Raw genomic sequence first — 27,372 nt, 5'->3', positions numbered from 1 at the left:
AATTCTAAATTCGGCTTTTTCACTTCATTCTTGCAGGCTTTCAGTTTTTCTCTTGTACATATTTGATACCTTTCTACACTTCGTGAAGTGCTTCATCTAAACTCTGCAATTTCTTCATCTTAATCATCAAAATATGGAAAACTTTCCATTGGAAGTTCAACCCATTCAAATAAACTCCACATGCTGTCCTCAAAGGATATGGAAACAATATATCTCACCACCACTATCATCGCCACAATGACCACCACTTTTATTAATATATATGATATTTAATTATAATTTTATTTAGAAATAATTAATTAATCAATGGATATACTTGCTTTATTCATATTTATTATTTCATGAACTAAACATGGTCTCAATATTTTAATACTTTTTTTCAAATTATTTATTTATTTATAGTATGTGTTTTAAGTCTTTTCTTTCTTAATATCAATAAACAAATAAGAGCGCCAATTAAACTGTCACAAAAATGTAATAACCAACAACCAACTGATACCAACGTCTCCGCAACTGGGTAAATGTTCAAAAAGTGAAACCAAAAAATTTTATATATCAGTGTTGATGGGCTGAGTTTGAGGGTTAAAGTTTGGGCTAACTTGACCACCCAACCAACTAATCAGAACATTCAGCCCAATTGACTTCATCAAAACGACGCAGTTCAACTAATTCTAGCAATACCAAATTATACGTTCAACCCAAAACATGCCCTTCATATCCACCCGAAAATACCAAAAGGCCCTCAAAGTACAACACGAAGAGACACGAGATCCAAATCCAATCAACTAAAACCTATTTAATCCACACTCGGCAAAGTTAGGGTTTTTGAGTGTTGTTAAAAAGGGTTTGCCTTGCACTTGTAGCCGTCTCTCGTTTCACTTCCCTTCTGCATCTTCAGCAACAACCATGGCCGTCGGGTACACCAATCTCTTTTTCTCTCTCTTTCTCATATTGATGGAATGAGTTGATATGTGAAATGGGTTTGTGTCGCTTTTTTGTTTTAATACAGGAAAAACAAGAGGATTTCAAAGGGAAAGAAAGGAGGCAAGAAGAAGGCGTGAGTTTTAATATTTGTGATTCTTTTTCCTAAAGTTGTGAACTTTATTTCTTAAACTTGAATATATTTAAAAACGCATTAATGTTGTATGTTTAGATATCTTATTTTTGGTTTTGGTTTTGGTTTTGTTGAAATAGAGCGGATCCATTCTCAAAGAAGGATTGGTATGATATTAAAGCACCATCCGTTTTTCAAGTAAAAAATGTCGGCAAGACTCTTGTTACTCGTACACAGGGTACCAAGGTATCTTCTTTTTTTATTAGTATTATCTATAGTATATTTGTTTTCTTGGTCCTTGATAAATGCAAGGAAACAAAGAAATTTTGGTATAGTTGCTTTGAACCTAAATTCTTTTTTTTTTTTTTTTTTTTTGTGGCTGTTGATTCAATGGCATTTAGTTTAAGCTAGTATTTCTTTTAACATTTTGGATAGGTTAGTATCTTACGAAGGAAATAGCTTTCTTTCTCTGTGACTTTAATTTCTGATTTTAGTGGATTTAAGCATAGTAGTGACTATGCATAATGTCAAGTTCCTTTAATGATTGGCTGTGCAATCTATCTTGGACAACCAGTTCACTATGGATCAAGGTAGAATCTTAAGTTAAGGTTCTGTTTACGTTATGACCTTCATATACTTGGGAGCTAATATTCTTTGTAATTAACTGAACAATTGCTTGACTATTTTCTTTTAATATTCACATATCAAACTAGATAATGGGGTAAAGGATTACCGTCAATATGTATGTTTAGATGTGCATTCTCTTGTTCAAACTAAAATTCTTTTCTGGATAAATTCACATTGCAATATGTCAATATTAACTTTGCTGTCTCATAATACATTTTTTATTATGATTCATTTTCTTTTATATTAAATTGTAATTTTAACTCCCAAGGAAGTCAAAAAGTGCGAGGCACCCACAAGGAGATATGTCATCTAATCCGCCTAAAGCGCAAAATAACCGTTATCAACTGAAGCAAGGTGCAATTATTTTTAAATAATTAATTAATAAAATTAGAGGCCAATGATCAGTTTAAGGAAGAAAATGAAAGGGATATCAACAGTATTAAAATTTAATATTTAAGTTCTTACTACTAAACAAAATTTTAGTATAGTCTAATTTGCTAGTTATCATGATTCCTTTTTTCTTTTTTTAAATTAGAAGAAAGAACAGGACGACAAGTTCAATCATGGTAAAAGGGATAAACTGGGAGTATAAGTTACGACTTCCTTGTATGGTATAGATAAGAACTAGCTTCCTAAAGAGATGGGCAAGGGTGAATATGAATGGAGTAAAACAAAAAAAAAATCTAATATAAGAAATAAATAAAAGCTATAAGAACATAGAGATGAGAAGTGATGTGATGGAGGATAGAAGAGTATAATTTGAAATTGAAGAAGAAGAAGATTGACTGATGATAGACTGAATTATCTAGGAATATGATAGGAGTGGGAGTAGGACAACAGCTAAATAAGAAGATGAATTATCCAGGAATGGGTACAACTATTTTAACAAAGCAACTAATTGATGCCTTGCACTTTAGTGCTTAACATAGTGGTTCTTGGTCTGCACTTTTAACTACACCTGTTAGCTGCCTTCAGCCAGTTCAGCTTACTAACATGTTTTTTTAACCTAATTTTATTCATTTTCAATGTGTTTGATGGCTGTTAGTTATATATAAGCTTGTTTAGTTGTGGTCTACACATGATATATATGTCTTAATTCTCACGTTTCAGCTCCTGTACTGTTTAACAGATAGCTTCTGAAGGGCTCAAACATCGTGTGTTTGAGATCTCACTAGCTGATCTTCAGGGTGATGAGGATCATGCTTACAGAAAGATTAGGTTGAGAGCTGAAGATGTTCAAGGGAAGAATGTTTTGACAAATTTCTGGGTATGATTTATTATAGAAATTTCATATGTTCTATCTGTAGTTTTTAATTAGAAGTTGAAAGAACTTGTATTCCCTTTTTCTTGATATTTTCTCGTGCTGTTTCATATAGGGAATGGATTTTACAACAGACAAGTTGAGATCATTGGTGAGGAAATGGCAGACTTTGATTGAAGCTCATGTAGATGTGAAGACAACTGATAACTACACCTTGAGGATGTTCTGCATTGGATTTACCAAGAGACGACCAAACCAGATTAAGAGGACATGTTATGCACAATCCAGCCAGATTGGACAGGTAAGGCTTAAAATTGCTTTCAAGGCGAATGCCTTGACTGGTTGTATTCTTACTTCTGGGTTCTTGTATGTGATCAAATCTGGCGTTTGGTTTTCCAGATACGTAGGAAGATGAGGGAGATCATGACAGCCCAGGCAGCATCTTGCGATCTTAAGGAGTTGGTTCGTAAGTTCATTCCTGAGACTATTGGGAAAGAGATTGAGAAGGCAACTTCAAGTATCTACCCATTACAAAATGTCTATATCCGGAAAGTCAAGATTTTGAAAGCTCCAAAATTCGATCTTGGAAAACTGATGGAGGCATGTCTCTTGTTTTCTGTCTTGTCTTGAATGTGCATTAGAATGATGATCATTCTGCAAATATAAGGCTGGAGTTTACTTTTCCTGTGTGAATTTCACTTTTTTCTTGCATGAATTCAAATTTTTTTTTCAGCATTTGTAGAAATCTGTAGATTATGCTGTGCTGGTGTTGACCTGTCTTAATATGACATGCAGGTTCACGGCGATTATTCAGAAGATGTTGGTGTGAAGTTGGAGAGGCCAGCTGATGAGCCGATGGCTGAGGCTCCTGCTGAAACTGTTGCTTGAAATCATCTTTGTTTCAACAGTTGAATGAGTTCGCTGTAGAACCCCCAGTTGTTTTTATTTTCTTGAGTTGCAAACATTACTTCTAAAATGCTGCACGTTTTTTATGATCATGTGTTTTGATTGAACTGAGATTTTGAATAGTTCTCTTAATCAGATACTATAGTGAGATGCTTTTTGCCAAAAGCTCACGTTGCCCAGTGATTTGGTGGAGGTGACAGGGATTAGGGTAACAAGTTTATGGATAATTTTTCTTTTGAGTTGGTGTTGTGTTGAAAGCCCAACTGCAAATATAGGATATCCTGATTGTCGAAAATAAATCTTTAAGATAAAAGGACAGTAGCACCTGTGGTCTTTCAAGTGTCAAGGTTATAGTGGGAGCAGCAGGGGCGATTCCTGACGTTTTTCCCGAATTATTTTATAAGTGCGTACGAGCACCCGATTATAATTTATTTATGAGAACGTGGATATTATGGATTTCCATTCTTGCAATGACTATAAGAGAAGACAGGAGTTGGTTAAGATATCAATCTGTGCCCTTTGGCAATTTGTGTTACAAAATTCATGTTTGGATGAATAACCAAAATATCTTAAATTTACCATAAGATTCCGCTTACTGATTTATTAGTGAATTGAAATCCCTTTTGAGCTTAAAATGTTGAATTGGGTAAAATCTCAATGAAGGATTTGAAAAGATGATGAATCTTTTAAGATTCATAAAACCTGACCTTAAATTTTAATATGAAAGAATGGAATTCTACCAGTTGACATTGAATTAATTTAGATCTTTCACTTGAAATCCTTCAAAATAAAGAAGCTTTTATTGAAAATAATGAATTTTATAGGTTTCACACTTAAGATTGGATATGAATTTTATAAATTTTAAAGATATAGCCATTTAAATTGAACATAATCCATCATTTGTGAAAAATGATGAAAAATTCTAGAGGACGATTGATTTATCAAAAACTGCGAGTTTTGATCCTCTTTCAACTTGCCAAATGATGAATTTGGTTAAAATCTGCATATTCATAAAAAAATTTCTCATTTGCCTCTTGTGATCGTTGCAGGCTGTTATCAATGTGACTGAAGATCATTAAAAGTCACAGTTGATAGTTGATATATTGGTATGTATATATTAATTTGATTTTCTAGATTTTTCTTTTCATAAATGTGTAAGAATTCAGAAAATATCTTTCAATTTTCAACATGGAAAAAGTTACAAAATTTATTTTTAATTGACAACTTTTTCTGGATGCACCAACAACAGAAAACATGCAAAAAAAAAAAATGGAACTTGCAAAATATTATTCACGTGGCAGATGGAGCCTGAGATCTTCCTGGGCTTTCGAATGAAGTGTTATTTCTGATCAAAAGCTTTTGATAAGCGAAGAAGTGCATAAATTGATCATGGAGTTGGGTTTGGTTGGGTTCCAGTGTCAGATCAAATAATGACCAATTGACCTTGCAAAAGGTTCTTCAACCTATCTAACCTTTTACCATCTCCTTAATAATTCTCTACTGGGTCAAGTTGGAACCCCAATCTTAAAAGAGTTACCGATTAAGCCAACAGGACAGAGCCAGAGGGTACCAAAAAGGAGCAATGATGGTTAGCAATTTGTATTTCTCACCCTTATTAGGCTTAGCCAAAGTCATGTGAAAAAAAGAGGGTAAATAGTTGCACATGGAGAGATACAGAATCCTCAATGGCTTTTCCTTTTCAATATTGACAGATTATGTGGGGCAATAGGGTTGGCCACATCTTCTTGCTAGCACAAAACCCAGCAAAATTCTATTACTTCTTTTTCATCAAAACTTCTCAGAATCTTTCAAGGCAAAAATGCAAAGTACCATAGCTGGCTACTCCACTAAAAAACAGAAACATGATACGGATATTATCTCTATCTTTGGGGTACATTTTCTTGCAACCACTAATCTTTTTCAAGATTTTCAAAAGACAAGTTGTCTTTAATGGGTTATTGGTGAGGGATAGTTTGGTGTTGCAAATGTGAATTAAGATGTAGGAATGAGCCTTAAGGTCTTCCTCTTCCACCACAAGATCCCCGACACAATTTTCATACATAAGACTTTTATTTGATCTACTTTCCTTACACAATAATTTAAGAGAGAGGAACATAAAGACAGAGAGATCACATCAATTGAGGGTCAGTGATTTTTTCCAGCTATAGTGCCTTAAAAGCACAATAGCTTTGGTACTTAGTTCACATCAAAATTTTAGTTTGAAAAAGAAATGAGAACATGGCATTAGATTTCTTCTACCTTATGTACGTAATACTCGTGCATATTAGCTTTGATACTTTAAACTAATTACATTTTTAAATTATTAACACAGTCAGTTACATTTACTCTTAAAGAAAATGATTTTATAGAATTAATTCAAACAAAGTATTGAGTAGAAACAATTTCAATAGATAAAAATTAAATAAGACAAATAATAATAAATTTGAGACTTAGTTCAAGTGACAAGAGCTATCTCGTTTAGGAGATGTCTAAGATCTCCCTTTACAACCAATGTCTATTATATATGAATAAAATAATAATAATAATAATAATAATCAATATTATGCAATTTAAAATTGTTTTAATTGGGTTTAGCTTAAAATGTAAATCAGCGTGAAAATAAAAGAATTATGAATTTGCTAATATCTAATGAACTCCTCAAATGCGATTATTCTTAATATAAAATAATTATAGAAGTTGAAACATCCTATGAAAGCATGAACCTTAAACAACACTTTCAACATACATACGATGGATAGAAAGTTAATGGGAAAACTCATGTATTAACAATTTGAAATCCCTTCTCAACTCTCGAAGCCTTATAACATCTTGCTATTGCTCTTAAAATTCTTTTTGCCTCCCTTTTTCACAACTTCATTTCTCAAATGCTAACTATTTTCTTTCACATAATAATGACTTAATTCACGTGGAAATAGTAAAAGGTTCACAATTAAGGGGAAAAAAAACCCTTTTTCATTTTAAAAGTAGGCATGAAAGTTGCCTTTCGAAATTTAGCTAAATGATTACAAAACCTTTAAATACCTAATTAAGAACCACTAATCAGTGTGGCTCATGAACCAGACAAGGTTTTGGGATTCACTGTGCTTGCCCCCTTAACCATTTGGGCCACACTTACATCATTAATCAAATTGAACGGTGCTGATTTAAAGGCCACTCTCCCAAATTTAAAGGATCATAGGATGTCATATTTTGTTCTTGCTCTTTAGGGTTAGCAAGAGTCAAACACTAATCTCTGTTTAATATAGTATCAATTAGCATTAATCTCATAAAATCATGATTTCTAATCTAATCTTCAATCAATCACAAATTTTCCCCTCTTTTTTTGGATAATTATCGACCTTGTCTCCTATCATTTCATTACCATTTTTAGTATCAATTGGCTTGGTAAAACAACAAAGGTTGAAAGAAAAATGAAAAATAGTGGCTGTAAAATTTTCATCCTTTTTCTTGTCTGCATACTTAACAGGGAAAACGAATAGAAGAAGAATCCATGACTATTTGCATTGTTATTTGATTTGTACTTTGAGTAAATCTTTGCATGATAATTTTATTTTTGCATCTTTTAAGTTATACGATAATAAAATGAGTTAAATACTTTCGGCATACTAAATGCTCTGATAAATAATATTAATATTTTATATTTAAATAATAAAAAGTGATTTGTACTTTAAATTTTTATAAATATTCTATATTTAACTATTAATTTGTTAAAAGAATTAGTTTTCTCAACAAATTTTTAAAAGGTGGGTTGGGATATAAAATGCCACACAACTTTCAATTTCAAGCATAAAATCTTTTGCAATTTCTTATAAATAGTGTTTCTTTTTCCTATTTAAGACATTTAAGGTCCATCTAATTGTATAAAGCTTGATGCAGCCACCTCCTCTACCAAATGGAGAAACTTTAAAGGAACTCTATGGAGTAAGTTTAGGGCCTTAATATTTCTGATTTCAAGTAATGACAGAGATTGCACCACCTTAAAAATGGCCCACCCTTCAAATTAATTTCCATATTAGAACCTTAATTAGCGAAATAGAGACATTAGGGAAATGCTTAAGAAAATAGTAACTGATTCAATATCTAGATTACTAGATTCCAATAATTTAATCATGTTTCTTAATGTAATAAAACATAGATGCTTCCACTTGTATTGTATTACTTTTTGGATGCAGGGTCCATTTTCATTTATTTATTTAATTTGTAACCCATGTGATAATTTTATTAAAATAATCAACAACGAAAGCAATTGTTTTACTGTTTCTTTTTAAATGTTTTATATTATAAATAGGAATTAAAAATTATGGCGAAATCATGAAGAAAATAGCCATGGAATCAGAATCAAGCTTTCTAAAAACATTTTACAGTGTCAATGTGCGGTGTGGTGAATGAGATTCAATGTGCTGGAAATTACTAATTTATTAATATTTGAGACCTTTTTCAGTCAATGGTCAACAAACTTCTTAATGTAGCATTTGAAATTGCCATGCCACATGCTTCCTTTGGTCCACCATACAATGCATAAAGTCTTCTCCTTCATAGGAACTCAAGTTTTTATCATGGCCGACATTTTATAGTAAATAGCATTTGTATGATTATTTCTAGAAAAATAAAATAAAATGAGGTAACATGACAAGATGATATTGATAAAAATTTATTTATAATGTACGATGGTAGGTAAAAAAATAATTATTTTATATTATATAGTTTTTAATATGATATTTAGTAGCGCAATAATTAAAATTAAATTAAATTTTTTCTTATGTTTTTTAATCATGATGTTGTAACCAAAGCAAGAAACTAATTGCCAAAGAAATTTCAGAAACAAAGAATCCATGAATTCTAAGAAAAAACTATTGGCAATGAGCAGGATCGCTAAAACCACCTGAAACACAAACATTTGTATTGTATTCTTTTTTTTTTTTTTTGTTATTTGGCAATTATTCAAAAAAAAAAAAAAGAACATAATAATAATAATTATAATTATAGTGTAGAAAGAAGAGGAAAAAGCCAGATTTCAGAACCCAAGAAAGAACATTTTTGAGATCTTAAGCAATGGCAGATTAGTCATTTGAATCTAAACTTATCAATTCATGGTACTTTACCAGTCCCTGTCTCATGCTTCATAAAAAGTAACGACAAGAGATGCCAAAGAAAAGAAAAAGAAGAACTGAAGAGAGAATGTGACCGTTTATCAGTATCTCTAGCATTAATCAGATCATAACTACAATTAACACTGAGAATAATCCAAGTTTATCCTCCTAATAAAATCCCACAATACATTTAAAATTTGCACATACGTATTCCACATAAAAACTTGAACCAAATTTTTATTTTTTGTTTCCTATCTGTACGGTACTCATTCATTGTCAGCTTTTTCTTTAAAAAATTTGTTTTTTACAGTCACTATAACTCTTACCAAATTGATATAATACAAATGGCTCACCGTAGAGAGAGAAAGCTAGAGCCTTTGTGTTTTGAGTGTTTTGGGATTTAGAGAGAGAAAATGGGGTGAGTAGGACTAATGTGCAGCTGGGAGATTAGCATTTCAGCTGCTGATCACTACCCATCACTGAGTTTCAATCTTTTGGTAGGCTTTTGATCCATAATGACTGTAAAGGAATCATCTTTTTGCAGTGTTTTGTGGTACCCATATGGTTAGAATTGTCCTTTCTATGCTCTTTTTGTATTATACTAGCCTTTGTTTTCAGATCATGATTCAGCATCAATGTTCTGTTCACACTTTCCGGCTCATGTGTACTGTAGTTCATTCGAGATTATCTGTTTCCATTTTCCAGGTGCTTCTGGAAATCAACATGCGTTTTCTACTTGTCTGAATATTAGATTTGATTTTTCCCCTTTAATCATTATGTGTGCTAGTTTATGTTCTTTATGGTTGACTTATTTGCAGAATATAACTAACACAGGATTGTACTGGTCGGTCATTTTAATCTGCACATTATTGGTTCTTGCATATGACTTCTGGAAAATCAAAAGAATGCATGCTCTCTTCTCTTTTCTTTTTTTGAGTTTATAGCACCTTGGTTTCTCCTTATTTCGTCTGTTATTCTATTTCTTCATTGTCTGACTTTATCTTCACTTATGTTTTCCAATTTTCAGGTTTAAAGATCCGAATTTCACCTTGAATCTACAAATTGAAGTTTACTGAATAAATTCCATTATCTGGAGAAGTAGTGGTTTGCTGTTCAATTGAGCAGGTAGTCTGCGTAATGACCATCTGTAAATTTGGATGACATATACTTCGACTTTATCATATTGTTAAGTTCTTGGTGATCTTGGTATGTGCAGGTTCAAGAAGTGAAACAGAGATCTAGCAGGCTTCTTTAGAGTAAATTAGGTTGTTAGAAGAAGTTGCATCATTAGTCTGGCCTGGATCCATTACTTGGGTTTTTATTACTGGTGCAAGGACCAGAGCTTTGCAAAGTCAGTACCAGTTGCTTTGCTGTTGGCTGGAATCATGGCAACTTTATCACATTCTGAATCTAGGCGACTGTATTCTTGGTGGTGGGACAGCCATAATAGTCCCAAGAATTCAAAATGGCTTCAGGAAAATCTTACAGGTCCTTGTTCTCTTATAGATCTCTAGACAACTATTTTTTAATGCCGTGCGTTTGCTGTCTAAAATTAACTTGTTTGTTCCCATGGTGATTGTAGTTAGAGATTTAAAACATGGATGCTAGGGGGACAGAAGAAACTGGCCTTGCAAAAACGTTTTTCGCCAAATATACATTGACACCTTAACATTGCTAATTTAATGATTTTAAAGTAAATTGTAAGAGGAGCACTTATAAAAAGTGAAGAATAGTTCAAAACTTAGAGCGGGAAACATGAAAGAAATTCTGTTGCAACTTACTACTCCATGCCGACCTTAGGTAAAACTTGCAGCGAGTATTATTGTTCACAGAAGCTTAAATTACTTAAGAGTTGAAGATAGACTCAAACATTTTATGGACGACTGTAGCAATAGATGTTTGTTCCAGGAAGAAAGAAAATATTGTTCAAGCTGAGCCTAGGCTTTCTGTGTTCTAATGCCGAGGGGGACAGAAGAAACTGGCCTTGCAAAAACGTTTTTCGCCAAATATACATTGACACCTTAACATTGCTAATTTAATGATTTTAAAGTAAATTGTAAGAGGAGCACTTATAAAAAGTGAAGAATAGTTCAAAACTTAGAGCGGGAAACATGAAAGAAATTCTGTTGCAACTTACTACTCCATGCCGACCTTAGGTAAAACTTGCAGCGAGTATTATTGTTCACAGAAGCTTAAATTACTTAAGAGTTGAAGATAGACTCAAACATTTTATGGACGACTGTAGCAATAGATGTTTGTTCCAGGAAGAAAGAAAATATTGTTCAAGCTGAGCCTAGGCTTTCTGTGTTCTAAGATAAAATCTTCACTAGTATCATCCACTGAAAATATTAGTCTGGAACAACTCACCTGTGGTTTTTTATTGGAAGAATACTATAATTGATTGTTTGTGAGATATTTGATGTTCCAACCAAAGCACAAAATGGTGAATCGTTTCTTTTTTTGTAGTTAGGAGTTTTCTTTATAAAACTTGCTAAAAGTTTTACTTTGAAGTTCCTACTAAAGGATTTTTATGCTCTCTGTATTTTCCTGAACTTGCAGACAAGGAAATTTTTCCTTCTCAGAAAAGAAACTTCATTACCATCCTGTACAAGTATTTCCTTGTCTGGAAATTGAAATCTCAATCCGTTTTGTCTTTCAAAATTAAACAAGGTCCTCAATATAGTGGCATTTCACAGAACATAAAAACTTTAGCCATATGCAGATTGTAACGACGTTTGCTGTAGTTCAACCAATTTATATACTGATGTAGAGAGCTAAGACAAAAATATTCCTTGAATAAAGAACCTGTATTTTCTTTTCATCTTTCCCCTTTTCATAGGCCAAATTCAAATGACAAATTAAAATTAGATCTTAATTAACGCATGACCCCAATTTTATGTAGCATTTAAATATCTGCGATATAGCCTTTTCCTCAATTACAGTTATATAGAATGTGTGTGCATGCACTCTTTGTTGCTGTATATTCCTCACTATCTTGCTACTGGTTGAGACTGACTTGAAAGAACTTTTTATTCTTTAATTAATCTTTGGCTCACTGTTCTTCAGAAATATTTCAGTGGCTCCAGTTTGAATTCTAAGAAAGTTTGGATATTCTTTCTAGCCTAGATATGGATGCGATAATGTAATAAAATATCACCTTACCTTTATAATATGCTCATAAATCTAATTGCTACCATAAGAGGCACTAATGCTGTGTGTAACGTGTAACTATTCACTGAATTACTTTAAATAAGTAATTGAGCTGATGTATCTCCGTATATATATATATATATATATGCATTTTGGCATTTTATGGGCCATTCTCTTAATGAACATAAATTGTCCTAAACAGACATGGATGCCAAAGTCAAAGCAATGATTAAGCTCATTGAAGAAGATGCGGATTCATTTGCAAGGAGGGCAGAAATGTACTATAAAAAGCGGCCAGAGTTGATGAAATTGGTCGAGGAGTTCTACCGAGCTTACCGTGCACTGGCAGAGAGGTATGATCATGCAACTGGGGAGCTTCGCCAGGCCCATCGAACCATGGCAGAAGCATTTCCAAACCAAGTACCTTATGTGCTGGCTGATGATTCACCCTCAGGTCTGGAGGGTGAGCCTCACACACCAGAAATGCCACACCCAATCCGTGCACTGCTTGACCCAGATGATTTGCATAAGGACTCGCTGGGACTCTCCTCGGTCAACCCATATGCCATGAAAGGTAATGGAGGATATTTAGAAGGATCGGACTCTAAAATAAGCAAAAGGGGCTTGAAACAGCTAAACGAGATGTTTGGATCAGGAGGAGCAGTTTCAAAAAGTTCAGAAGGAAATCTGAAAAGATCTCCAAATTTTCCTGAAGCAGTGGAATGTGAAAATGAAAAGCAAGCCGAAATTGAAGTTCAAAACTTGAAAAAAACTCTTGTAGAGATTAAAGCTGAAAAGGAAGCTCTTCTTCTTCAATACCAGAAGACCTTGGAGAAGTTAGCTAGCATGGAGAGAGACCTAAAGGAAGCTGAGGGGCTAGATGAACGAGCAAGCAGAGCTGAAATTGAAGTTAAAATCCTGAAAGATACCCTTATTAAATTAGAAGCTGAGAGGGATATTGGTCTTCTTCAGTACACTAAATGCTTGGAAAGAATATCCAGTCTGGAGAATATGTTATCTCTAGCACAAGAGGATGCAAAGGGCCTTAGCGAGAGAGCCATTGGAGCAGAAGTAGAAGCTCAAAGTCTCAAGCAAGAAATTTCTGCCCTGGAGACTGAAAAGAAAGCTGGTCTTCTTCAGTACAATCAATGTCTGGAGATGATATCCATTTTGGAGAATAAGATCTCTGTTGCAGAGACAGATGCCAGAATGCTCAATGAGCAAACTCAAAGAGCAGAATTTGAAATTGAAGCATTAAAGAAAGATCTTGCTAGACTGAAAGAAGAGAAAGCAGCTGCAGAACTTCGGTACGATCAGTGTTTGGAGAGAATAGCTAAAATGGAATGTGAAATTTTTCATGCCCAAGAAGATGTCAAAAGACTGAACAGTGAAATTCTTACGGGAGCTGCTAAACTGAAAAGCGTAGAAGAACAGTATTTTCTGCTAGAGAACTCAAACCAGACTTTGCAGTTGGAGGCAGACAATCTGACACAGAAGATAGCCACAAAAGATCAACAACTGTCAGAGAAAGAAAATGAACTGGAGAAACTTCAGAGTTCACTGCAGAATGAGCAGTCACGATTTCTTCAAGTTGAAGCTGCTTTGCAAGCTTTGCAGAAGTTGCATTCCCAATCTCAGGAGGAGCAAAAAGCTTTGGCAATAGAACTCCAGAAGAGGCTCCAAATGTTGAAGGACTTGGAGATATGCAACAATGACCTGCAGGAAGACCTCCAGCGGGTTAAGGAAGATAACTGGAGCCTCAGTGAATTGAACAATTCTTCCAGAAATTCAATAATGAATCTGCAAAATGAAATTTATAGCCTGAAGGAAATGAAAGATAAACTCGAAAAAGACCTCTCCCTGCAACTGGCCCAAAGTAATTCCCTGCAGCAAGAGATTTACCATTTGAAGGAGGAGATCGAAGGCTTGAATAGGAGATATCAGGCTTTAGTACAGCAAGTGTGCTCAGTAGGCCTGGATCCTGAGTGCCTCAATTCATCAATCAGGGACTTGCAAGACGAGAACTTGAAGCTAAAAGAAATCAGCACAAAGGACAGGAGTGAAAAGGAAGATCTGTATGACAAGTTGAGAGACATGAGTAAGCTTTTGGAGAAGAATTTAGCTTTGGAGAGATCTCTGTCTGAATTGCATATCAAGTTGGACGGATCGAGAGAAAGGGTCAAAGAGTTGCAGGAGTCCTGCCAGTTTCTTCAAGGAGAAAAATCTGGTATTGTTGATGAAAAAACCATCCTGCTGTCTCAGTTGCAAATTATGACTGAGAATATGCAAAAGCTCTTGGAGAAAGATGCCTTGCTGGAAAGTTCACTCTCTCATGCAAACATTGAACTTGAAGGTCTGAGGGAAAAGTCAAAAGGCTTGGAAGAATTATGTCAGATGCTAAAAAATGAGAAATCCAATCTTCAAAATGAAAGAAGCACTCTGGTGACTCAGCTAGAAAATGTTGAACAGAGACTGGGAAACCTAGAACTGAGATTTACAAGACTAGAAGAAAGATATAATGATCTGGACGAGGAGAAAAAAATGATGCTTTGTGAAGTAAAAGAACTGCAGAGTTACCTTGGCTTAGAAAAAAAAGAGCGTGTGTGTTATATGCAGTCTAGTGAGTCTCGATTGGCAGATCTGGAAAACCAGGTCCATCTGCTGAAAGAGGAAAGCAAGTTGATTAAAAAAGAATTTGAAGAAGAACTAGATAAGGCAGCAAATGCGCAGGTTGAGATCTTCATCTTGCAGAAGTTTATACAAGATTTGGAGGAGAAGAACTTATCCCTGTTGATTGAATGCAAGAAACATGTTGAGGCATCCAAAATGTCAAATAAACTGATAACAGAGCTGGAGACCGAGAATCTTGAGCAGCAGGTGGAAGTGGAATTCTTGTTGGATGAAATTGAAAAGCTGAGAATGGGAGTTCATCAAGTGTTAAGAGCAATTCAATTTGACATGGATAATGAGCATGAAGATGACATTGAAGAAGGGCAAATTCCTTTTCTACATATTCTGGACAACATTGAGGACCTAAAAGGTTCAGTCCTGAAAAATGAGGAAGAGAATCAGCAACTGGTCGTTGAGAACTTGGTGCTCTTGACTTTACTTGGAGAATTAAGATCAGAAGGTGCTGAACTTGAGTCAGAGAAGAAAGTTCTTAATCAGGAGTTTGAGATGTTGACAGAGCAGTGTAGCTTGCTGGAAAAGGGTAAGCATGAACTTGGGGAGATGAATAGGCAATTGAGGTTGGAATTAAGTGAGGGAGAGCAGCAAGAGCAAGTACTAAAGGCAAAATTAGAAACTCAGCATGTGAATCTTGCAAAATTGCAGGGTTCATACCTGACATTGCAAGAAGAGAACATTAAGGCACTTGGAGAAAACAGATCTTTGCTCAAGAAATTCTCAGATCTGAAAGAGGAAATGCTTATACTAGAAGAGGAAAACAGTGTCATTCTACAGGAAGTACTATCTCTCCATAGTGTATCAACAGTTTTTAAGAGCTTTGGGACTAAGAAAGTTGAGGAACTTGAAGCACTTTGTGAAGATCTCAGCTGTTTCCGTGTGGCTAACAGTGATCTCAAGAAGAAGGTCAAGATGTTGGAGCAGAAGCTTGAAGCCAAGGAAACAGAGAGTTTACATCTTAATGAAACAATTGAGAAGTTACACCAGGAGCTGCAAGAAGGAAACGATTTAAGTGATCAATTAAACTATCAAATTTTGATTGGACAGGAGTTTGTCAGACAGAAAGCTGCTGAGCTTTTAGAAGTGGAACAGAAGCTTAAGGCTTCACACAACTTAAATGCAGAGTTGTACAGAATAATTGAGGGGCTGAAAAAGGAATGTGACGAAGCAAGATTAGCAAGAGAGAACATAGAGAAGCACATTCTTGAACTGTCCACAGATAGCATAAGTCAGAAAAAGGAAATTGAGTGTCTTAAAGAAGCAAATGAAAATCTGGAGTCAGAAGTGGGTATATTATGTAAGGAAATTGAAGAACAGAGGACTAGAGAGGAGAACTTGAGTTTGGAGTTGCAAGAGAGAAGCAATGAGTTTCAACTCTGGGAGGCTGAGGCTTCATCATTCTATTTTGACCTTCAGATATCCTCTGTACGTGAAGTCTTGCTTGAAAATAAAGTTAATGAGCTGACTGCTGTTTGTAAGAGTCTTGGAGATGAAAATGCCACCAAAGATAGCACAATTGAGCAGATGAAAGAAAGATTTGGATTCTTAGAAACTGAAATTGGACAACTGAAAGTTCAGTTGTCTGCATATGCTCCAGTCATAGCTTCTCTAAGAGATAACATTGAGTCTCTTGAATGCAATGCCCTTCTTTGCACAAGATCGTTTTCAGCTGAAATTCAAGGACAGATGGTAAAGTTCTTTCCTTCCATAGAAATTTAAATTTGAACAAATGCAGTATGCTAAAAAAGTCCTCTCTCTCTCTCTCTCTCTCTCTCTCCTCCCTCTTTGTGGTTCAGAAAGAAGAAACTGAGTTCTTAGGTCTCTTAATTACTCTTTTACTTATAGAAGCTTGATCATCTTAAAGAACTAAATTTTAAGATTTACCTCAGCATATGTTTCAAATGCCCCATTCAAATGTGAAGAGCTTACATTCTTGTATTTCTTTGCAATTTTCAATATGGCAAAAAACATGTATGTTATGTCTGAACTAGCAAGTTTTCTCGAAGTCTTGTTCCATTCAACTGTACTGTACAGATAGTATGCTTACTAATACATTCATTATATTGTCTTCTTGTTTCATCAGGGTGTTAAAACAGCTGTACAATCTCAGGACAGAAACAATCAAGAACTCATGCACAACGAAACAATGCCAGATGGAGTTTCAGATTTGCTCAAGATACAAAATAGGGTTAAAGCAGTTGAGAACGTCATGGTCACAGAAATGGATAGGCTTGTAATGCAGGAAAGATTAAACACTGATGTTAAGCGAGAACCTCCTGTGAAAGGGGCTGAATTGGAATTGATATGTCGATCAAATAGAGAGAAGGACTTCAGGAAGGAAGAGGAGGAACTCGATGATGATCCAACTGATAATTCTAAGTCGTATATAAGCAAAGCCAGAATTTCTGATGTGAAGAATGGGATTTGGATGAAAGATATCCCACTTGATCAGGTTTCAGATTGTTCATTATACGGAAGAAGCAAGAGGGAGAATGCTGAGACTGATAATCAGATGCTCGAGTTGTGGGAATCTGCTGAACATGAGGGAAGCTTTGATCCAGTGGCTGGTGTCACCCAGAAGCAGGCAGCTGCACAGTTAGCGAATGTTAATGCTCGGTTCAAAGGTAGCAACCACAAGAGTCGGAATCCCTCTTTAGAGTTACAGGTGGAGAGGGAAGTGGGAATTGACAAGCTAGAGGTGTCTACAAGCATCAAGAAAGAGCCCAATCTAAAAGGGAGCAGAGGAAAGATCTTGGAGAGACTTGCCTCTAATGCCCAGAAATTAACGTCTCTTCAAACAACTGTGGCAGATTTGAAAAAGAAAATGGAAATGAAGAAGAGGAGCAAGAAGGCCAATGGCCTTGAATTTGAACGAGTGAAGAGGCAGTTACAAGAAGTTGAAGAGGCTGTTGAGCAGTTGGTTGATGCTAATGATCAATTAACAAAAGAAATGGAAGAGAGTCCCTCATCTTTAGAAGAAAACACTTCGATAGCATCTCAAGACACTGGCAATGTTGTTAGAAATAGACTGACAGAACAAGCACGGAAAGGATCTGAAAAGATAGGAAGGTTACAGTTCGAGTTACAGAGCATCCAGTACATGCTGCTAAAAATGGAGGATGAAAGGAAAAACAAAAGTAAACACAGGTTTCCAGGAAGTAGAACAGGCATCATTTTGAGGGACTTTATTTACAGTGGTAGCAGGAAAAGTCCCAGAAGGTGGAAGAAGGGTTGCTTCTGTGGCTGCGCAAGGCCTTCAAACCATGATGATTGAAGTAACTGGTCAAGGAAAAGCCTATCGTTATTGTTAAAATCTTTGAAATGTTCCTGATGCTATAGTTGTACATTTCTTGGATTAGTTAGACTGTATCTGTTCTTTTAGCTTAGGAGAAAGCTAAGAACCAGCCTGATCTAGCAATAATAAGCTGTTTCCCTCATCATTTTTATTCTTTTTTTATTATTATTTTAGTAGGGGTTTACATTTCTACGTATTATCAGATGGAAAAGGTATCATCCTGTGTGAAACTGGGTACTAATACATTACAAGTCTATTATTTGTTTTTCTGAACAGCAACCAAAAGATAGACATGAATCTAAAATTCTGAAGTTTCAGGATTTGAAGGCAGATTTTGCAATTGGGTCATTCAAAAAACAGCCGAAGCAGTACTTTTTTTATTGACAGTGGAAATCTTCTTGATTTCCACAGTTACATACACTCGTATACCCTCTCTCATTATCATAGTACATTTGCAAAATATTTCCGAGCCATTCCTTTCGGTGTTCCCTCTTTATATCGCCTATGACAATTTCTATAACAAAGTCGCATCTCCCTTTCTTCAATAGTCTCACAATATTTAAAACATCTTTCATATTGCTCTTTAGAATCATCATTTTTCTCTCTTTCTGCTTCCTGCTCTCGCGGTTGTCTCTCTCGGCCTTCTTCTTCTTCTCTTTTCCTCTCCTTATTGACCTCTTCTTGACAGAGTTGCTGACAGTTTTGAGCTCTCTCTGCTGATCAGGCTCTTCTCTTCGGCAACGTTGCTGGCAGCGCTCAATCTCCTAGCGAGGACTCCTTGGGTCTCCATCTTCTCCGCCTTTTTCTTTAGCTCCATACTGTTGTTCGCATCGCATTTCACATAAAACCCACTCTAGAATCTCTTTCGCAGATTCATTACAACGTTGTATACATCGTTCTTTCTCGGTTTCGGGGTTTGGAACTTGAAGACCGAGAGAGAACTGCAGGCCATGAGAAAGGAAGAGCAATATCAGCAAGAACATGAATGAAAGAGGCTTACATCTAATCGACATTGCCATTACGTACTTGAGTATAAGCTTGAACTAGAGGCTTCTTTTATATATATATATATATATAACATGCAAGTTTACACGAGTGCTGTAATTGTCGAAGTGTCCTGCCATCTGAGAGGCGCGACATACATATCTCTAGTTGGGAAACATGGATTTAGAACAATAACATGCAAGGTGACACTTAGAGTGATTAGAGAAGAGTGTCTGGCCATTTGCAAGGCACGACATATATATATATATTAATTGTAATCAAAATAATAAATTATCCAAAATTATAAAAGTCTAAGTATTAATTGAATTCGAACCTTCTAAATTTTTAACAAATGTTCTAACTCTGTTAACCTTTACTAAAATATTCCAATACTTACAACTTTTCTTCAAATATATTATCCGGCAGAAATTTCGGTGATTTTGTTGATATGGTATCGGAAACCATTAAAATAAAAAGAAATTGAGTAATTGATTCATCATTTTAAAGGAAGGAAAAATAATACAAGCATTCTATTAGGCATTGTATCAAACATTTCACATGCGTTTTATCAAAATTCTAGCAGCAGCAGCAGCCCAAATCCAAGATCCTATTCTATCAAACACGGTAACATTTTGTTGAGCTTGATAATCCAAAATGACTTCATGTATCATCAATTCGTTTGTTGACACAACATAACTTTATTACAATAGAAGTTTACACTCAAGATGGAGGACATACAATTAGCAAGCTAAAAAGATTGATTCGTTCTCTTTACTTTTCCTTCCTAAAGAGAGCAAACGTCGCCATAATCCTAGAACCGACAAAGAATATGACTAGAAACAAGGAGAGAAATATATTTGAAAAGATATAAAAATGTTGGGCATAATTTTATAAAATTTTCAAAGAATTAATTAAAATTATTAAAAAAGTGAAAGTTTAGTGTTTAATTGGTAATTAAGTAAAGATAATTAACAACCTAAGTGACTAGGCTAGACCTGTTCATGGGCCGAGCCTGGGCGGGCTCGGGCCGGACCTGATTTGATTTTGGACAAGGCCGAGTCCGTCCAAACCCGATGATTTTTTAATATCTCTAAGCCCAAGTTCGAGTTTGAAATTTTTGAAAAGCCCGGCCCGGCGGGAGGATTCGGGTCGGGCCTGACTCGGTTGTACAATGTACAACAAGTTTGTTTAAGATTTGATATTATTAATAACATGGAAATTATAAATAAGAATAATAGATAGTTAAGTAGTTTATCACACTCAATTATAAGCTGACGGTCACATGTTTGAATCCTAGGTATGATATTTTTCTTTTAACTAAATTAGACCTCGAGCCGGGCCGTGCTGCTTGTACACAAAAATTGTTGTCCAAACCCGGCCGTTCAACTCTTTTCTCTTAATTGTCTTATAACCGAAGCCAGTCGTTCTAGCAGAGGTAATCCATTGTGTGTTCAAATTGGAACACTTTTTAATCGTCTGCTAAGCAGCAGATTGCCATAGTTCTCAAGGGAAGGCAAAGTATCTGTGTAAAAATGGAATGCAAGATGGTAGTTACTAGATGTAGATGGAGGTCCTTGAAAGAGCATTAAAGAATCAATTTTGGGACAGTAATAATAGTAACTCTGTAAAATGCGAATGCATAATTAAGCCCTCTTTGCGAGAGCTAATTAAGTTCAAAAGTCCCCGAGTCCACTGAATTTTACAATTTTGGGAATTAATGCTTCATTACTTGGTCTGTATTTCCTTTCCCACTTCTCGTCATAAATCTTTCAATAACCATATGCCAATCTGTGATAGCCGCGGCCAAGAATCCTAGCAAGGCAAACAAAGCTAAGATTCTGTTGCCAGTTCAGGAAGGGGGAGCTCTCTTCTTCACCATCAAAAGAAAAAACCCTCTAACCTTTGTCTGTCTTGCTATACATATAGACAAGCTTGTAGGTTACATATACTAGTAGCACTATCATCAGCATCCCCAACATTGAGATCCTTTAATGAAGAAGTCCTGATATTGGATTGGATATCATAAAATCTTGAAATGGGTAGGCAAGGTACAAGAGCTGGCATTTTTGTTCTTGTTGTGCCTTCTTGATGACATATTTGTGAGCAAAAGATAGGGTGCTGTCTATGGTTTTGCACCAGAATTTGCAAACACTACGGCAGCTACCGAGTGTTAGCAAAGTCATGAAGAGATTTCAAAGGTTGGATCAAAAGGGAGCTCCTCCAACATCAACCTTCTGTTGCTCATCATGGTCATGCTTGCAAAACTTGTGATCTGATATATCACTCTGATATTTTTTCTGTTAAATACTAAAACCCTAGATTACCCGAATGTAAAATTTTGATATACAACTGTTTTAGTCCTAGTATTATGAATGGAAAGTTTACGATTGTGATTTTGAGCGACTAAAGTGTTTCTTATTTGTTAAAATTAGTGTCTTTTTTTTTTTTTAAGATTGTTAAAAATTAGTTAAATTCACACTTTGAAGGGTTATAGTTAATTTTTTAGATGTTAGGACTAAAATATAAAATTTTATATCTCTAACAAAGTATAGAGATTAAAATTACTAATTTTGAAACATGAATTGAAATGCACACTTGAATAAGTTAAGAAAGTTCTATTGGAAAAACATCAACTGAGGTATATTAATCTTGGGATTTTCCAAGTCTTAGCTTCATTGCTTCCTTGGTGGGTTTCTATTTCTAATATTTTATGTAATATCGTTCATCACCCTCTACGACCTGATCTGAAAATTTCTCCCTCACCCGAAAATTCCATTTCAGGAACCACCAGGTCAACTCTTCATGCAGTTCTTCCTCATGACATTAGAAGGAAATACAGTCAATCTATGGTCTAACCCAGAAAAGAATTATTATTAGTAAAAACAGAATTACCATATTATACATTGACTTGAAGTACTTGGACATTATGAGAACAAGGTAGCAAATTTTTATACAAGGTGAGAACTGAGAACTACATTTAATTAAGTCTAAACACAACAAAGGTTTTAAAAAAATTCATCTGACATTCTATGAGAAAGATTACATTTCAATGCTGGGGAGTGAGAGAAGGAAACGAAGGTATGGATTGTAATATCAACTTCCGGCCACTCCTCAGACCGGGCGATGATCCTAAAATACTCTGTGGTGGAGAGACCCTCTTGCTGTTGGGAGAAGTCTTGATGCCAGTGCTGGGAGTATAGTTGCCTCTGAGAACCTCTGGCATGTCATCGTCTGGAACAGTTTGTAATTGTTTCTCAAACTTTTGTTCAGGTCTGAGAATATTAGGTTTGCCATATTTTTGGCTGGTATACAATCCAGAAGATGATCCAATACCAAGAAAAGATCTTGGTGGTTTGCTCTTTGATGAAAATGGCAGCTGAAGCAGTGGTCTGTGATGCAAAAATACCATTTATTGATCTAAAAGAAAGGAAGTCTGAACTTTATAAGGCAAAAAATAGACGGGAATAAAACCTGCAAAGCGGTAATGGTGTCATGGGAAGAGCAGAATTTGGAATTTGCTCTTCGTTATTCTCAATTTCAATGTTCTGTGCGACTTTGTCTGCCCCATTGTTTTCATCTCCTTCCGTTTCTTCTTCTGGTTCAGCTTCTGTTTCTGATGGAGCAGATCCTGAAATTCCAAAAAGTAATTAGGTGCTGAAAACAAGCCTCACTTACAAATAATATCAGCATGAACAAAATAATTTTAGATCACAAAAGTGATCAGGAAAAGGCACTGAGAGCTCCAACTTCCAAGTAGCAATATCTCCTAAAGTAATCATGAAAACTTTTCGACTGAACTCACCATCCTTTCTACCAAATGCATTCTTGCACCCTTCGCATCTGCAGTTAATGGAGCATCCAACACCACCCTTCACAAAGAACCGAAATGAATTATTCTATATGAAGCATGGAAAGCATAATCAATAAAAACAAAGTAAGCAAAGGAGAAAAACCTGATAGCATTCGCAGTATTTTTTTAGGCAATTGGATTTCTTGCAGTTGCATCCTCTTTTATGCCGTGCTGAGGCAGGCGTTTTGCTGAATTCATCCTGATTTAGAGAAGCCCACAACGTAAGGAAGAAGTTTGTAACAGTTCACCAAGCAAAAGAGCAAAATGAAACGTTATTGGTACCCCAATTTCAGTTACAGGTTCAGAGCTCCTAATCACTTTTGGAGCAAATGCAAGTGGGTTGCGAGACTCGATCTGTTTGCGAGTTGCAAGAACAGTATCTTCATGAATAGGCTTGTTGAAACATTCTTGACATGAACATGGTTCTATGCAGTAGACACCAGCAGCAAAACATTCACAGTAACTGCAAGGAGAGCATATGACATAAATACGGACATTCTATGGAGTAAGCCATTCTCCTTCCATCCTGAGCATCCGTAAAGCTGGCAGATGGCACCAGGCAAAGAAAACATAGCGGCAGGTGTTTTAAGAAATAAGAACATTGCATTCACTTAAGAAATAAGAATAGTAGCAAAACTACTACATGTCAGAAGTTCGCTGAAAGGACTTGATAGATTAATGTAGAAATTGATGTTAGAATACGTCTATAAATGCCATGCTCACTGACTGAAAACTACATGCCACAGCCACTGGCAACATGGAAACCAGTTCATAAAACGAAACTTCCTGATAAAAAAACTTAAAATGGAGATAAGAACTTACAGTTTCAAACACTTTGATTTCTTACAGTTACAACGCTTGCAGGCCTCACCTTCTCCTTCCAATTTACGCCTGAGAAAAGTTCAACAATGATTTGAGAACAAACCAAAACAATCTAAAAGTGTGAAAGATTATGCAATGATACTCATATGAGAAGATATTGTCAAGGAGCATGCCTCTTCTTTTTGGGGCTACTATGAACGAACTCTTCAGTAACTAAACAAGCAGATGCCTGAGAAACATCTTCTACAAGTGGTACACCATCTTCAGTTGGATCCGTGTCTCTTTCAGGGGCTAAAGGCAATAATGATTCATTAAGTTCTTCGCAAGTAGGTAGGGAGTGAAAGGAAGCAACAGAGCTGGCCAAACTTATTCCACAAGACAAATTTTCAAGCTTCACACTTTTGCTACCCTTGGAAGTTATTGCCAAAGCATTTAAGTGCAAACCTATTCCAGGTAAAACACATTTTGAAGAATCACCACCAGGCTTAACAGGAACCAGTTGCTTATCTGTAGAGGCAATCTTCTCATCTGGTTGCCCCCCTATTGAAGTACTTGAAGTTGAACCATCAACTAAGTTTTTCCTACGAGCTCCAACCATCTCAAAATCTAGACAGCGCCTTCGCATGCCACGATGCAAATTAGAAACAGCCTACAAACAGGTAGGAAAAAGAATGTTGTTAAACCATCCAAAAGTTTGCTGTATATTACCTGTATGAAAGACAAATAAGAATTTTCGAACAACTTCTAACAGTCTCTAAAATTACATAAGCATCAACAAGCAAAGAAGCAGTACACTAACATTACCTGGGTTTGCATAGATGTTTCCACCTCATTATTCACTTCCTTATTTGGAACGTTATTAGCATCAACGTTGTCCCATGTCTGGTTCATTTCCTTTGGCTCAATAGTTTCTCCAGGTTGAGTTGAAGGATTTTCCAAATCATGTTGTTTACTAGGACCCATGGATTTCTGCATGAGCACCTTGAAAGACTCTGTATCAATTGGTGAACTAAAAATCAATAGGTCAGCAGCATCTGATATCATCTCCCAGTCACACTCCATAGATTCCTTTTTCTGCTCAGTATGGTACATCCCCTGTAGATGTGCTTCATGTTCAGGTAAACATTTTTGAGATACCTCTAATGCAGACATGCCAGTCAATTTTGACACACAATCCACTTGAGGACCACAACAAGGCGTTGCATCGTTTTCTGGGCTACCACAATCGTATTTCAACCTTCTTGGCAGCTCAATTGCAAACTTCACCTGTTCACTGGAAGGTTCAACAGAAACTTCTCCAATGGACACCACTGGATCAAAAGTTTCCTGTAGTTCAGATGAGTTATCATCATACAGCTGAGCTACATCCAAGGTAGCCCCTTCATTACTACCAACTTTATTCCCATTTTGAGAGGGAAGCTCGGGTTTCCTTGGATCTGAGTTGTTGTGCCTGAAAATAAAGAATTTAAGTTTTTGGAGGGGTTTACATTATACAGTTACATATGAACGATGCAGAAACTAAGTCCCTTTACCTTCTTAGGAACCTCGATTCCTTGTGAGAGCTAACATGGGGAGAAGTGAAAATGGAAGGAAGAGATGAAAAACTAAGAGATTGGAATGTCTGAGTAATATGTATGGACTTCACAGGCTTGATAGGAGAAAGACTGTTGATATAGTTGAAGACAGGGGAATCCTGCACTCAGTAATAAAGATTTCTCTCAGATGATGAAACGAGGCAATTAGATAGAGAAAATAGATAGCATCAAAAACACAACATAAGCTAAAATTCATGCAATTCCAGCTACAGATAATAGAGAATGTTTATATTCTCAAGCATTAAAATCAGCTACTTAAAATAAGCCACATGAACTAAATCAAATACTTCTGAGGAAAAGAAAAACAGCAATAATTATTTACCCCAAAAGCAGGTAACATAAAAATTAAGGAGAATAAATGGGAAAACCAATGTAGAGTTAAGTTAATTGCACGATCAGGCTACTAGGACAAACAATATTAGTTTTAATTTTGAAAATTAAGCAGCGGTTCAGTATAGATACAACTCTTCAAAACTGAAATAAGACTGTTGAGTAGGAAAAAGGGAAAAATATACACTAAACTATTTTCTTATGAACTGGTGAGACAAGATTATAACAGAAGTACATAGTGGACAAAAACTTTTGCATTGAACACCATATGCAAATATATATTGAATTTCATAGAAATAATCAAACAGATACATACCATACAAATACTAGTAAAAAAGAAGAAAATTAATTTTTATACAGAAGGAGAAGAAGAATACAGTTAAGATCTCAAACATGAGGAATTAATTCCAAGTTTCATTCTACTACCAATTGAAGAGACCTGAAGATAGATAATTCAACAAACACCAAACATGCGCACACACTCATACAGAAGCCGAACTTCAAAAAGTCCAGTTCAGCTACAGATCTGCACCTTTATAAACTCAAATTCACACGTTAAAAAACTAACCTAAACTATAAAAGCTAAAGACCCAATTCATGAAACACCACCCTGATCCCTGAAGAAACCCAGGTAAGTCCAGTCAACCCTCATCAAGAACCCAAATTAAGCACATGCACACAATCAAATCAAGTTACAGTCAGAACCCAATTCACCAAAAACAACAGCAGCAGCAGCAACAACAAAAAGCAACAGCAAAGAAAGAACCAGCTCATCACCTCAAATTTAGAAAGAGGAGTGGTGATCTGGGTCTTCTTCTCTGGGGTGTCCATTGCCACATAGCTTAGCTAGCTACTCAAACTAGTAAGTAAAACACACTGTTCGCTTTTTGTTTTTGTTTCTGCTTAGTATCCATGCATAACTTACTTCCTTTATCTTTCTGAAGAGAAAAGATAAAGAGTGAGCGAGCGACTGAATGAGTGAACGAGAGAGAGTGAGATACTCTCTCTCTCTTTCTCTCTATCTACAGAAATGACAATAGTTTAGAAGAAGATATGAGATTCAAGAAGAAGCGGGAAGATGGTCTGTGGATTTTTGTTTTAATTTTTTGTTTTCTTTTTCTCGTGTACATAAAATAAACAAAAATGACCCACCAGTCACTACTACCATTGCCATTGCTAGCCCCACATTCAACAACTGTATATTATATATTGTGCCCATTTGTTTTTTATATCTCCTGTATAAAAACTACCGCTTAACAGATGCTATTGCCATCTTCCTTTTACTTTTTCTAAAGTAACGTACTCTTGATTTTAGCTGTGACCTTGAATTTCATCATTCTTTACTCTGTTCTTTATTAGATTTGATTTTCTCTTCTTTTCTTTTGCTTTTGCTTTTCTTTTTCCTTTTCCTTTTTTCTTTTTTTTTTACTTTTTTATTTGGCAATTTACAGAACATAAGCCACTTCTGTTTTGTTTGTTTATATGGGTTTTCTCTGTTACTGTCTCTGTAAGAAGTTCAGTGATTGCATGCACTGTACAGAAGTCAAATTTAAGCTAATTATATTGTTACCCACATTCCACTTTACTTTTCTTTTTTTTTTTTATTATAACATAATATTTTGATTTAACAAAAAAAAAAAAATCAATCATTAATAATTTATTGAATTAGTAGTTGAATAGTTGAATATACGCCTTGTAAGGT

At 35.5% G+C, this 27,372-nt stretch overlaps 3 protein-coding genes across 4 annotated transcripts; 2 read left to right on the top strand and 1 right to left on the bottom strand.

Moving 5' to 3' along the window:
* Positions 1-764: 764 nt before the first annotated feature.
* Positions 765-4,013, top strand: LOC8280870 (40S ribosomal protein S3a). Its single transcript, XM_002517039.4, has 7 exons — positions 765-917; positions 1,010-1,057; positions 1,195-1,300; positions 2,811-2,948; positions 3,058-3,243; positions 3,342-3,542; positions 3,738-4,013. Exons 1-7 carry the CDS (start codon positions 907-909, stop codon positions 3,828-3,830), a joined length of 783 nt encoding a protein of 260 aa, XP_002517085.1. The 5' UTR covers positions 765-906; the 3' UTR covers positions 3,831-4,013.
* Positions 4,014-9,203: 5,190 nt separating this feature from the next.
* On the top strand, positions 9,204-18,234 carry LOC8280872 (protein NETWORKED 1A). Of its 2 annotated transcripts, none has more exons than XM_002517041.4 (5): positions 9,204-9,456; positions 9,987-10,084; positions 10,176-10,447; positions 12,312-16,483; positions 16,878-18,234. In XM_002517041.4, exons 3-5 carry the CDS (start codon positions 10,345-10,347, stop codon positions 18,066-18,068), a joined length of 5,466 nt encoding a protein of 1,821 aa, XP_002517087.2. In that variant the 5' UTR covers positions 9,204-9,456; positions 9,987-10,084; positions 10,176-10,344; the 3' UTR covers positions 18,069-18,234. The 2 variants fall into 2 exon arrangements, with proteins under 2 accessions (XP_002517087.2, XP_048234771.1); XM_048378814.1 differs by lacking the exon at positions 9,204-9,456 and adding an exon at positions 9,638-9,664.
* A 3,684-nt stretch (positions 18,235-21,918) lies between these two features.
* On the bottom strand, positions 21,919-26,827 carry LOC8280874 (protein tesmin/TSO1-like CXC 3). The gene is made up of 10 exons (XM_015718053.3): positions 26,448-26,827; positions 25,278-25,438; positions 24,550-25,195; positions 23,919-24,394; positions 23,746-23,814; positions 23,206-23,386; positions 23,027-23,122; positions 22,876-22,942; positions 22,545-22,701; positions 21,919-22,462 (listed from the first exon to the last, which is right to left on the bottom strand). Exons 1-10 carry the CDS (start codon positions 26,499-26,501, stop codon positions 22,120-22,122), a joined length of 2,250 nt encoding a protein of 749 aa, XP_015573539.1. The 5' UTR covers positions 26,502-26,827; the 3' UTR covers positions 21,919-22,119.
* Between the last annotated feature and the right edge of the window lie 545 nt (positions 26,828-27,372).

Source organism: Ricinus communis, chromosome 9, assembly GCF_019578655.1.
Source record: "Ricinus communis isolate WT05 ecotype wild-type chromosome 9, ASM1957865v1, whole genome shotgun sequence".
Lineage (NCBI taxonomy): Eukaryota > Viridiplantae > Streptophyta > Magnoliopsida > Malpighiales > Euphorbiaceae > Ricinus > Ricinus communis.
Note: the sequence above shows the minus strand (reverse complement) of the source record. Positions and strands in the feature narration are given on the sequence as shown.

Excerpts from the sequence above, each read along its gene's own strand:
- LOC8280870 (XM_002517039.4), top strand. Across the intron at positions 1,301-2,810 it reads CTCGTACACAGGGTACCAAG|ATAGCTTCTGAAGGGCTCAA; the intron begins GTATCTTCTTTT and ends ACTGTTTAACAG. Across the intron at positions 3,244-3,341 it reads AATCCAGCCAGATTGGACAG|ATACGTAGGAAGATGAGGGA; the intron begins GTAAGGCTTAAA and ends TTGGTTTTCCAG.
- LOC8280872 (XM_002517041.4), top strand. The coding sequence starts at position 10,345 with ATGGCAACTTTATCACATTCTGAATCTAGGCGACTGTATTCTTGGTGG. Across the intron at positions 10,448-12,311 it reads GCTTCAGGAAAATCTTACAG|ACATGGATGCCAAAGTCAAA; the intron begins GTCCTTGTTCTC and ends TGTCCTAAACAG. Across the intron at positions 16,484-16,877 it reads CTGAAATTCAAGGACAGATG|GGTGTTAAAACAGCTGTACA; the intron begins GTAAAGTTCTTT and ends TTGTTTCATCAG.
- LOC8280874 (XM_015718053.3), bottom strand. The coding sequence starts at position 26,501 with ATGGACACCCCAGAGAAGAAGACCCAGATCACCACTCCTCTTTCTAAA. Across the intron at positions 25,439-26,447 it reads CTCCTCTTTCTAAATTTGAG|GATTCCCCTGTCTTCAACTA; the intron begins GTGATGAGCTGG and ends TACTGAGTGCAG. Across the intron at positions 23,387-23,745 it reads AAATCAAAGTGTTTGAAACT|TTACTGTGAATGTTTTGCTG; the intron begins GTAAGTTCTTAT and ends CTCTCCTTGCAG.